Source organism: Anopheles gambiae, chromosome 2, assembly GCF_943734735.2.
Source record: "Anopheles gambiae chromosome 2, idAnoGambNW_F1_1, whole genome shotgun sequence".
Classification (NCBI taxonomy): domain Eukaryota; kingdom Metazoa; phylum Arthropoda; class Insecta; order Diptera; family Culicidae; genus Anopheles; species Anopheles gambiae.
The window spans coordinates 81,735,540-81,747,687 of record NC_064601.1 but is presented as its reverse complement, the minus strand read 5'-3'; the positions used below and the strand labels follow the sequence as shown (position 1 = coordinate 81,747,687).

The 12,148-nt window shown below is 42.4% G+C and overlaps 1 protein-coding gene across 8 annotated transcripts in view; it reads left to right on the top strand.

Moving 5' to 3' along the window:
• Positions 1-12,148, top strand: part of LOC3289925 (myb-like protein Q) — an 83,940-nt gene that overhangs the window by 10,001 nt on the left and 61,791 nt on the right. For 7 of the 8 annotated variants that reach the window (XM_061652508.1, XM_061652507.1, XM_061652512.1 and 4 more), the window contains exons 3-4: positions 9,238-9,870; positions 9,965-10,129. In XM_061652508.1, the coding sequence (XP_061508492.1) occupies positions 9,640-9,870; positions 9,965-10,129 (396 nt within the window). In that variant the 5' untranslated portion in view covers positions 9,238-9,639. Of the gene's footprint in view, positions 1-9,237; positions 9,871-9,964; positions 10,130-12,148 lie in introns of those variants that run through there. The other variant, XM_061652514.1, reaches the window with a different exon arrangement.

Genomic DNA, 12,148 nt, shown 5'->3' with positions numbered 1-12,148 from the left:
TGGAAAATGGAAAAGAAAATTAGGATCTACACATTTTCCACGAGCGTTTCGTCTTCTCGTCTGTTTTTCGCCCTGTTGTTGGTTGGTGTTGCTCACGTTTTTCCATTTTCAGCATTTCCTTCCTGTGGAGAGGGGGGGGGGGGGGAGGTTGGTTCGCCCCATCATCTTCCCAGCGCTCGTTCTGCACAGCCAAATCTCTTTCTCTTCCATTTCGTTTCATTTTCTCCCCCAGGGGGAAAAGGGAATGGAAAATGGCAAAGAGTGCAAAAGGAGATGGGGAGGAAATGTTCCTTCTCCGAAATACATTTTCCTTTTCCCTGCGTCTGCTTTTATCGCGTCTCGCGTGTGCCGATCGATCTTTCCCTGTGCTGCACACACTGTGTTTTTCTCTTTTTCCACTTCGGAACCTCGGGCCTCGTGGCCGCCTTGTTGGCCGCACGGTTTTCATCAGACCCGGCCGTTCGTGCAGCACAACATTCCTTGGGTTTCCAAATTTGCTGCTTCCTCCGATTCCTCCCGCGTTTTCCGCGTTTGCTACGTCCTTTCCCTTGCCTGGTTCTTAGATGGTGTGCGCTCTTTCTCTCTTTCTCTTTCTCTCTCTTTCTGTAGCGCGCCAGTTTTCGCTTCTCTCTTAGTATTCCGCTTTAGCTGCCACTGCTGTTTACTTCGATTTCTGCTCGAAACGACTTGGGTATGTCTTGCCCAACAACACAACAACACCAGCGCGCTCCATTCGCGGTACCTCCCGCTGTTGCCTATATATGGTTCCCCCGGTTCCTTCATTCGAGCATACGTGCATGTTTGTTTGGCTGTGTATGTGTGCATGTGTGTTTGTGTGTGTGCATTGGGGAGGGGGTACGTGTGGGTGTCCCTTCCTGCAATGCTTACTCGCAGCACTCCCTTACCCATATCATGTGCCCGTTTTATATGAGTACGCCACCCACTCGCCGCCGCTTTTCTTTGTTTGTTCTTCCTTTTTGCAATCTTGGCACACTTCATGTCAGCCCTTCGCCTTACCGCCCGCTTGTGTACTCCCATCCCCTTTATTACCCTGTTTTTGCCCCGCTTTTGTCAGTGTTTTCTGGTGTTATTTTCCTAAAGTCCTAACCACTTTTCCTGCCGCCGAAGCAAATTTTATGACAACTTTTTCGCTTAATCCATTTTGTGCGCTTACTTTTGTTTATATATTTTTGTTCGTTCCATCAACAGCGGAGGGACGGGGCCGCTCTTTGATAGTGTTGGTGGTGTTGTTTATGCTGTTGCTATTTTGACGCCCCCCCCCCTGCCATGCGTTGGCCCAAATAGCTGCGACAACAGCTGGCCGTAAAACAAAACGTTTTTGAAATGCGCATTTGTTTTCGTTTTGCGTTTTTGTTTGACGTTATTGCTTGCTGTTTTTTTAGTTTTTAAATATACTTTTTTACTATTTAAAAACATATTTATTGGCCGTTGCCTATGAATCTGTTCAGTTGCTCAATAATGTGAATGCTAAGTCAGTCTAATCATGTTCTTATGATAGCAGCTCGTGTTAAATGGAAAATGATTTATAATTACTTGTTTTTTATTCGTAAGGGACGGCAATCACTTATTTAATCATTCGGATTTATTTTATTTATGCTACGAAATTTATAGGCCGTGAAACATTTGAATAGACATATACGGAGAGCATGTTTATATGTTTATATTTAGATGTTTATATTTAGAACCGTGCTACTGCGTGTTTAGGAGTTAATTTAGATACACTTTCTTACCTCTGAAGCAAATCTGTTAGTTGTTTCTATTCTACCAACAGTATTCAAACAATGTTGAGCAGATATGTCAAACTATTGAACCGCGGGCCAAATGTGGCCCGAGACCGCTTCAGGACACCTGAACTATGAAGACATTTACTACTTCGCAAATGTATCTACTAATTGTCAGACCGCCATTTTTCCATCGCCATTATCCTCGTAATCCTTTTCCTCTATCATCTCTCTATGCATGTATTCACAAAGAAGATAATAATTTCACAACGCTGTTTGAGTCCTAAAACAAAAATAAAAATGTATATTTTGTTGAAATTGAGCATTTCATTCTGGACACACTGTTGTTGTTTAGTAAAATGGTTAGAAAGAATAATGAAAATTCGTTTTACCTTATAAAAAATTCCTTTCTGCAGGTGAGCTAATAGCTCTGATTTTTGGTCCCAATAATAAATATGGGATTTCTAAGGAGATTAGCCGGAAGAGAGTTTATATCGTACGTAAATGCTGTTTATAATCAATGCCAGCTCAAAAAAAATGATAATCAAGATCTCATCAATATCAACATGAAATCTACTATTCTGCCATGAATAAATCAACCTACTATTTGTTAGCTGGTGAGTTTTTGAAAATATCAGAGCCCTATGGCAAAATAAAATAATTTTCAATAAACGTCCTTTAGTAAAATGTTTCTTAGATTTCATAAAATTATGTTTTAGCAATACAGCCGGGTTCCGTCCCTAGTGAACAATTAATAAATAAAATCATTTTTGCATTAAAAATTTTACTGTTGTAAAATTACGTAGCACTTGTTATGTGAAATGAAAGGAACTGCTAACGATCCAATTTTTGTATCATATAAACTCGTCTAAAAACTAGGTGGCGGCCTGTGTTACTATTTAAAGTAGCATTTTGACCAGCGCGATCAACTGAGTATGCCATCGCTGAAGTAAAGGATTACTTCTTATTTATTTTTATTTGTTTGCGAGATTGTTTTGCACATTGTCTTTATGTATTCTAATTCAATTGCAAATAACTACAACAATAACATTAAGTGCTGCATGGAAAGAGCTTAGGTCTGATGTAGAATGTTGAGAAATTAAAATATGGAGATTCTTCTTTCTTTGTATTTTTTCATATAAAGATTGAGCTATGACAGTTAGAATGATGTTAAAAATTCCGTACAAACCTCCTACACTACGTAACATTTTCATTACAATTTAAAGGTGCATTATTACATTGTTTATAAACAATGATTGTATCTTCTTCTTTGGCCCAACAACCATTGTCGGTCAATGTCTGCCACCAAATTCTTAAAGAAGATATTTTTTTATATAAATTACTACCTCTGGAGTGTTTCAACCAGACCTAGTTTCAGTATGTTCACTTTTCAATTTGTTAAAAAAAAACTGTACAGTCGCGAGAAAATTACGATTTCCAAATGCGAAAACCACTGCAAAACATACTTACGGAGGATAGGAATTTTACAAGAACCCGCAAAACAATGTTACGAACACAATAGGAAGTGCTCCTTACAATGTAAACGAACAACACACAATCGCAGCATTTCTTTAGAATGGGGAGGTGCGCTTGAAATAAAAGAGCAAAAAGGGCGATGATCATAATGAAAAGAAAACTCAAATGACGAATGGGGGAGGAAGCGGCGGCGTTTTTGGGGAGGTAGAGCATTAGACGGCAACGGAAAACGCAAAAGTAATCTTAAAAAGCGTGCTTTTACAACAAAGCCCCTTTCTTTCTCAACGCACTGCGGCTCCCTACCACGAGGACACGTAGCATTCCGCTGGCTTACTGTTCCTCTCCCGCAAAAGATCGTTCCTTTTGTGCTCTTCACATTGTTGTTTTGGGTTGCAGTCGAAGAATTGTATACTAAAGGATACTCACAGACACATACATTTAGGTATATACTTTTTGGAAGAAATGTGAAAACAAATAAAACGTGTACGTGTGTGTGTGACGTAAAAATGGAATAGAAGATAAAGTATTGAAGATTTTCAGTTTGCTTGCTTCCGTCGTCGTCGAGCCAGCTTGTTGTTGGCATGTTGGCATGGCAGGACAGCAGTAATGTGGAAGCGCTGGAGAATGGTGGAGTACGAAGCGGTGTTGTTGCAGTCCAAGTAGTAGGCAGCCGGGAGAGTTCATCGTGTGCTCCACCTATGTTCCACGGAACGGGCAAACCATGCCCGGTGCTCTCTGGACAATCTAACCTGGCATCCCTTAAACACCCCCCACCCCAACATCGCATATGCTATATCGCGTTTCAGCGTCCCTTCGCAGCGCCACCCACACCCGTTCTGCTGACGTTCGATCTCGGTTGCTCTCAGCCCGTTCTGGTGCCTGCTGCTGCTCGTTGTGTTTTGTGTGCGGTGCTGTTTCCGACAGTCCTCGAAAAGTCCGCTTTTTACTACCAAACCCGCAAGCACCCACCCACCACCCCCAACTAGACCATCGCGGGCCTAGAGTTCACGGTTTCTGGTGCTTGGTTGGTTTTATTTCAATGCTTCCACGCGCTGCACTCGCTTATTCTAAGCCGCGCACTGCCTGTCTGTCTCTCTTTTCTTTCCCCATGCTTTGGCAACACAGTTTTCCATTTCCACCTTGTAAGTACGGTTTCGGTTGTGCTGTCGGAATCGGAAGGAACGGTACCGAATGGTGAACACAGTGGCACAGCGTCTGTGTGTGTGTGTATGTTTGTGTGTGTGTGTGCGTGCGCGTTGAGTTGAATGCGTGTTGCTCCCCAAGCACTCTGTTCTTCCCCCGGCTCTAAGCTTCTAACGCTCGTGCTCTCGTGCTCTCTATTTTCTTTCCCTTTCGGGTTCCGGGTTTTTCGTTGCAGCAGCAACCGGCCCCTGTTTAGTTGGACGGCGGAAGGGCTCGGCGTTAGTGGGTGGGATGAGCGGGCTGAGGAGCTGTGCCAGAGGGCCGCCAACTACTACTGCTGCTGCCGCCGCTGCTCTGCCTCCTAGAAGACGGGCGGCCGGGATGGTTCGGGAAGAAGGCAGCGGGTGGGTCTATTTTCTCCACCCTTGTGCGCTGCACCGTTCGCTCGCACGCTCTGCCGACACAGCACTGCTCGGCGCACATGGCCCGGCCACGGAAAAAGGACCTACTGCTGCTACCACCACCACTACCACTACCACTACTGCCCCGTGCATGCTGGCTGAGAGTTGTTTAAAAACCGACGGTGAAAGCGTTGAAAAACAGAGTCGACGGTGTCGCTGGTGCAAAACTGCAAAGAAATGATGCTATGCGTGTATGTGTGTGTGTGTGTTTGGGTAAAGGGCTCACACAGTAGGGCGGGCAGGTATGCGCTTGGGTGCAAATGGTGCAAAAGGGGAGGGTGCGAAAAGGGCTAAAGCTAGGAAAATTTCGCTTTGCCTCCAAACCTTGCCCAGCACCATGCTGCTTTCCACGGACGGTTGTAGTAGGCCATGCGTTGCTACCCGAATTTTAGCTTGCCTAAAACACACACACACATACTTCGTTTGCCGTGCCCTAGTCCGCCCCTCCCCAGCCAGCTGGGTGTCACGGACATTCCTTTGTTCTAACTTTGGCTATCTTTGTCTGATCGCTCCATCGCTTACTTTGGTTTTGGTATATGCGCTTGGTAGGCGCGGGAGCCTCTCCCGGTACCCATGCATGTGTGTGCGTGCGTGCGGTGGAATGTTTTCTAATGTTCATTTTGTGTGTATGGCATACACTGGTGGTTGTCTAACGGGGTTGCAATAAAAGTAAGTGAGGCGTTGCGAGCGCCTGCCTCTTCCTCGCCCCGGGTACGAAGAGGGCACTGCAATTGCAAAAGAAATGCATACACTCTTCCTCGTACCACCCCGTTGCCATGCTGCCTGGTAGTCGATGGTGGCGGCTATGTACATTAGTGTTGTGTGGCAGGCAGCCTGTTTGCTTCGAGCACAGAAAACTTGAAATACATGCTTAATTTAATACAAAGTTTTCGAAATTTCCAAAATTATTTACAAATCAGTCAAGGACAAGATTGGGGGGTAACATTCGTTTGTAGGAAGAAAAATTCGAAAATTGTATAACATATTAAATAAAATATACACGACACGAAACACCTGCTGCGCGAATGGCTGGATGGAAGTTTTAAACAACTTCTACCGGCACAGCAAATGCTGCATGTACTGGCGATATTTACAAAAATCTGTCTGTTTGCTAGCCTGAGCGTACGGGTAGAACGCTCTGCAGCAGGAAAGGTTCGCCTTTCTCCATCGTTGGTGTAAGTTTAATGTGAAAAAATATAGTAAATTTTGTTGAAGGATAGTTTTTAGCGAAAAAATAACATTTAAACATATTCATACTATCAAATTGTTTTTTTTTCTGAAATTGTAAATGTAGAAAGAAACGTGTTATGCTCCCCCCTCCCAGTGTGAATAATAAATACGTCAAAGGGAAGGACAACCTAAGGTAACCTACTTTTTTGTGATGCTAATGGTCATAAAGTGTTACGAATGAAGGCAAAAAAAGAAACGGAAAAGCAGCTAGACGAAAACGTGCACACTTCAATGCAGTGGAATGCTATAGAGAGAAAAAAACAAATCACCATCTAAGACGTGATACGCCACGGGAAAGAAGAAAAAAGAAACAAACCAAACAAAATGCTCGCATCATTAAATTATGGGTTAAAACCAAGGTCTCGAACAAGGGAGTGGGGACACGAAAACAACGTACTGTGGGGCTGTGTGTGGAACAACAGGCTAGAAACGATAGAATCGAGAGATGGCAAAGGAAAACAACAACAGCGGCAGGCATTGGGTAGGCAAACGTCTACACCCAGCCAACATTAGCATTTTGTCGCGCGAGAAAATCACTGCGTGCGTGTGTGTGTGTGTATTATGATTTACTCTCGAGCCAGGTGGAGCGAAAGAGACAAACAAAAACACACTCACACTCACACAGACAGGCAGCCCAGCATGGTTAGAGGGTTTGGGCGCCGCGCTCCGTTGGCGGATGGGTTGGAATATATTATCAGTTTTGTTTTTATTCGCATGTTTATTTATTCGCTTCTGTTCGCGCGCAGCACATGACACGACGACCGGGCTGTGTGCTGATGTTGTTGTCGATGTGTTGATACTGTTTTTTTACTTCGTTTTGTTCGGCTACCCTCTCTGCTGCTGTTTCATTAGTACGTCCACCCCTCCCGCATCAAATGCCCTGGCTGGGAGAGCGGCAAGCGCCCTTCTCGCGCTGTAAATGTATGGGTGCGAGCATCTGTTTTGCTCGCCGTTTTGTGAGAGAGTACGGGGGGAAGGGTATTTTTTGCCATTATCTTTGAGTATATTTTTGTCTTGTTGGTCGTTTGTTTTTTGGGGTGTTGGGTGTTTCCTTGGTGCACTTGCTCACTGAAATTCGGTTTTGTTAAAGCCTTTTTATTTGGTGCCATGTTTTCTATTTTGTTGTTTTAAACCATCTTTTTTCGCTGTTCAATCGCAACCATTATCCATATGAGTTTTATCGCACCAAAGCTCGTACTTTTCGCAGAAGAGACAACAAATTGCGCTCACTGCTACTATTTTGAGCACGAGTTTAGTACCGCGAGCGGAAGATAGAAGAGAGTTTGTGATTGTTGATTTTTTTTCTTCTTACCTTTAGACTGCAACACTCACTCTAACTAGAAATGTTTGATAGAGTGAGACGGGTATGGTTGTACCACAGTGGCATGCGAAAAGGGCTTGCGAACGGCACTCATCAACCACGAACTGGCACTCACAGCCGGAAAGAGACAGAGAACAATTGTGGGATTTAAAAATAGCGAAAAATTGCGCTTTCATGAGCGAAATTTTCTCTCCAAGAAAGAGCAACTCTCTTCGCAATGGGAAGAGCCGGGAGCCACAGCACGGGGGGAGAATACAAAGAAAAAAATGCAAAATGTTATAAAAAACATTAAAACAAAAGAAAAAAAACACGCACAGAGCAACACAGCTGCCGGACGGCGCGAACGATGGTTAAAAATAAAGAGCGAAAAAAACATGCTGTTTTTCGTCGACCTCGTGCTCCATCCTGTCTCTTTGTCTTACTTTCGCCGGCAAATGGCTATCTCTTTCTCTAACTAGATGTGCGTGTGTGTGTGTGCGTTGTTGTGTTTTTTTCTAATGCACCTCGTTTTGTGAAATTCGCGCTTCGCGGAAGCGGAATGCCACGACGGGCGAAATGGTTGTGTGCGTGAGCTTGTTGTTTATGAGCGAACGAAAATGATGGTCAGTAAAGCAAGGTTGTGTTTGTGTGTGTGTACAAGTGGGGGGAATGGTCGATGGAATGTTGGGTGTGGGTGTCGTTCTATATTTTTGTTTCCGCAAAGCAGAGCCGAAAGAAACGATAGAAACGTACAGTAAAAAAAAAGAAGGAAATGTTTAAAAAAAAAGTCTGTAGAAACACCGTTCAACTTTAAACGTAGCAAAAGTTGATTTGATATGGGCAAAGGCAAATCTCAAACAATTCTGTGCTCACGATAAGTACAAGTGGACTGCAAACAAATGTCGATAAGAAAATGAATGAGATTCAAATTGGATTACATTGCATTTTAGACTAAAAATGTTAATCGTAATGGGACTGAGAGGTTTTCTACAATGTAAAGAACAAACAACAGTATTTTCATTTTATGAAAATAATATATTACTTTTTATTCTAAACGAAACAAAAATTCGAATTTGTCTTTATCTATCACTTTATTTATGAAAACTTTCAGAAAACTATTTTCCATTAGTATCCTCATCATGTTTACCATGTTGATTTAGATAAGGGCGTTTTGTGAGTAATATGTAGAATAAAAGTGCTGTCCCACCCAATTGCAAGGCAAACAACTGTCTCTCCTCGGCAACTTCCTTGCTGCCGTTGCGTTGATATTTCCAGTGGCAAATAGTAATGGTATACTTGCACTAACCTACCACCACCAAGCGGCTGACAGTTACTAATGCAGCACGTTATTTGCTTTGGCACCTTTGAGGTCTTGTATACACACATGGGGGCAAGGTAAAGCGATGCCCGTCCCCGCCACCCGAACGCGAACCGCGCTGGTCCGAAGGGTAGATTTCCTCGGTTGCTATTCGCTGTTTATCTATTCGCTGACGTTCTAGGCCGTGTAGAAAAGCACGATACGAATTCACACATGTGAGAAGATGAGGGAAGCGCGTTTGAAAACCATGCTCTCTTTGCCATGTTCGAAGGGAAAACACTAGTGCTTTCTTCTTTTAATGTGTGTGCCGTATAAAAAAGAGCTTTTTTTTTGAATAAATAGAATATAGATAATACATTGCAAAAGATATTCGAAAATGTTAAGAAATAATTCAAGTTCTTTCTCCATGCAAAGAATGGATTTGAAAACTTAAACAAAATTACACAGCCTTCCCAATAAACATTGAATGTACTAAAACTAAGTATTAAAAGGAAAAACATGCTAATATTGCTAATTTAAATTGTGTTGCAATTCTAATTTGTTTTTTTTTTCTTTATTTATTTTCAGCTCCCCTTAAGGCCATAAATCATTACCGGCTGCACGCCTTCGTAAGTGCACGGTGGTAACTAGATAGTCAATCTAAGCCATTCTACCCACGAAACCAACAATCAGTTAGTCAAATACGTAGTCAAACCAAAAAAACACAAAAAAAAACAAAACTATACATACAAAGTAAAGAAATAGTCAGTCTGTAAGACACTTTTTAGCGAAATTGCATAGCAAACCTAGAAAAAGAAGAGGTGCAAGGAAAAAAAGAAAGATTGAAGCATACAAAAAGGCAAACCATTTGCAACTGACACCAAAAAACAAAACAAATCAAGGGACGGTGCAAACGAGCAAACGTTGCAAAGCCAAACCAAAAGCAGAAAAGGCAGAAAAAAGCTAATAACAAAGTAACAAATCAAAACCATGGATACCAAAGCAGCATCAGCGGGACCCGCCCCGACGCATTTACCTTCGTCCACATATCCAGCGACGTCACCGTACTCGAAGGGTGCCCGGTCGTCGCACCAGTATTTTAGTCTAAGATGGAACAACTACCAGTCAAACATGACGTCCGTGTTCCACGAGCTGCTCGAGTCACAATCCTTCGTCGATGTTACGCTAGCCTGCGAATACAACTCACTAAAGGCGCACAAGGTAAGGCGGTCGGTTGTTCTGCCCTGCGGCCCGAGCCCGGCAGTGTGCCGAAATGAAATTCATTGCCTATGGCCCTCCTCTCACTTCGCAACAGGTGGTTCTGTCGGCGTGTTCGGCGTACTTTCAAAAAATTCTCCTGGACAACCCGTGCAAGCATCCGACCATCATACTGCCGGCCGATATATGCTTTTCCGATCTGCAGTTCATCATCGAGTTCGTGTACCGCGGGGAAATCGATGTATCCGAGGCAGAGCTGCAGGTAGGTCCTTTTCGTCCTTTTATGTAAAGGATTGATTCTACATCAAATGAATGATCATGTGGAAGGTTCAATAGATACAGTTTTAATTCGGGTGGGAAGAGATTTTTCGTTATAAAATATGCGCCAATTACATGAATAAACCCTCGGTATTCAGTACTACGAGGTCGATCCTTTGGAATAATGCAAGACCCTTGTCGGCAACCTCTTGTCAGGGGTCATACACATTGGCGTATTTAGTTGTACTGTATCGTAACATAGTCTTGCAGTTAAGATTTACGGCCCTTTCAGTCAGTCTAATATAGCTTCAGGCAAATGACGACAAGATTTTAATGTATTTAATATACCATGATATTTTCTGATTTATGAACAAAATATTTGTTCAAATATGCTTAAAATTGTTAACGTTTTAGATTCTCAATCAATAATCAGTTTCAAACTTGTAGGGAACAGATTTCCCACGGAATGAGAAGTTTTCAGCAATAAGAGAGTTTCAGAGGTGAGCTGGTTCCGCGATGCATTGGAATTCATTTATTCATCCTCTTTTCTCTTGTGGTATAGAATGTCAAGAGATGTTGACATCCGTAATATTATTTGAATATTATTTATAATGTGTACCAGGATCTTACAACCTCGGAATGAAGTCGTTAATCCTTCCGTGCGAAAATCTTAAGAACTATCTTATCGATTCATACGAAATGGTAACTTGCAAAGGCAAAAACCGTCCCTCCCTATCTCTGCACCACATGCTCTATCGGTGATGAATAACTATTGAGGATGAAATGCCGTAGAAGCCTGACAAATGTTCTTGTTTCGCTATCTCAAGTACAAGTAAGCTTACAGATTGAACGAAAAGCTTACTTCAAGCTTTCAGTTCAAAACTCACTAAACTCTCACTAGATGGCACTAGCAGCGTACTACGCGTATGTCAGTTTTGCCGCTTTGCCGCTTTGACGGTGAGTGTTGTCTTGGATAGGGCGAAAAGAGGCGAACATAACTGTGCTACATATATGTTGCAGCGAAAACACTGGTCGCATAAACATAGCTTGAAAGTGTTATAAGCATAGAAGCAGAATGCAGAACATTTTATGCAATTTTTCTTCTTCTTTGAGGTATATTATTTTCGGAATAGAATTTCAACACAGCTTAATATCGAATGATTTTCATAAAAACAAATTGCATACTAATATTTTTCGAAAACTCAAAACCGGAATCAGAATCATTCTGAAGCAAAAGTGAACGGCCAGTGAGTCATTTGCATGTGGTCGATAATCGCCTTGAACACAGTTGGCGGCAGAAATCGAAAGCAATCGTTATTTGGCTTTCTTTATTATTCAGCTGCTTAAGTTTGCTTTTTTTTTCTACCGTATCGTAAGAAAACAAACCGTGTATTGACATGGTGTTATGTTGCTTCTTGATCGTGTTACGCGCAGGTGTTAGTCTTTTGCAAATAAGCAATAGATTTGCCGGTCGCTCGTTACCAACTTCCATGTTTGTTCTTAATTCTTACTTCTCCTTTTCATATCGTCATTTTTAGATTTTAAATCTAAAGCTTACATGGAAACCTTGATACCATGCGTTTAATATGCTTTAAAACTGGTCAAAAAAGTGTCCTATTTCATGCCTTTGATTAAAATTTGATGTGTTAATTCTTGAGATAGGGATAGAACCCATAATTTCAAAAATCTTAACACTTTCTTTCACCGCCTTCGTACATGGTGACTGGTGGACATTCGATGCTGACTAAATACGCATGCTAAGAATTGTTTCTACTTCTTCTAAGCAATGCCTTAGCATCACCATCCGGTGTCGCCGTGTCATTGACATCTCCACAGAAGCACCAACAGCACAATAAATGAAATCCACCGCACACCTCATCAACGGCCACTGCCGGTGTGTGTCATCGTCAGGCGCACCCGGCGAGTGTGCAAATGAGCATATGTCCAATCGGCTTCTAGCACCTCTCACACAACCGCACACATGCCTAGTGGTGATGGAGATGGTAAACACAAATCAAACTCA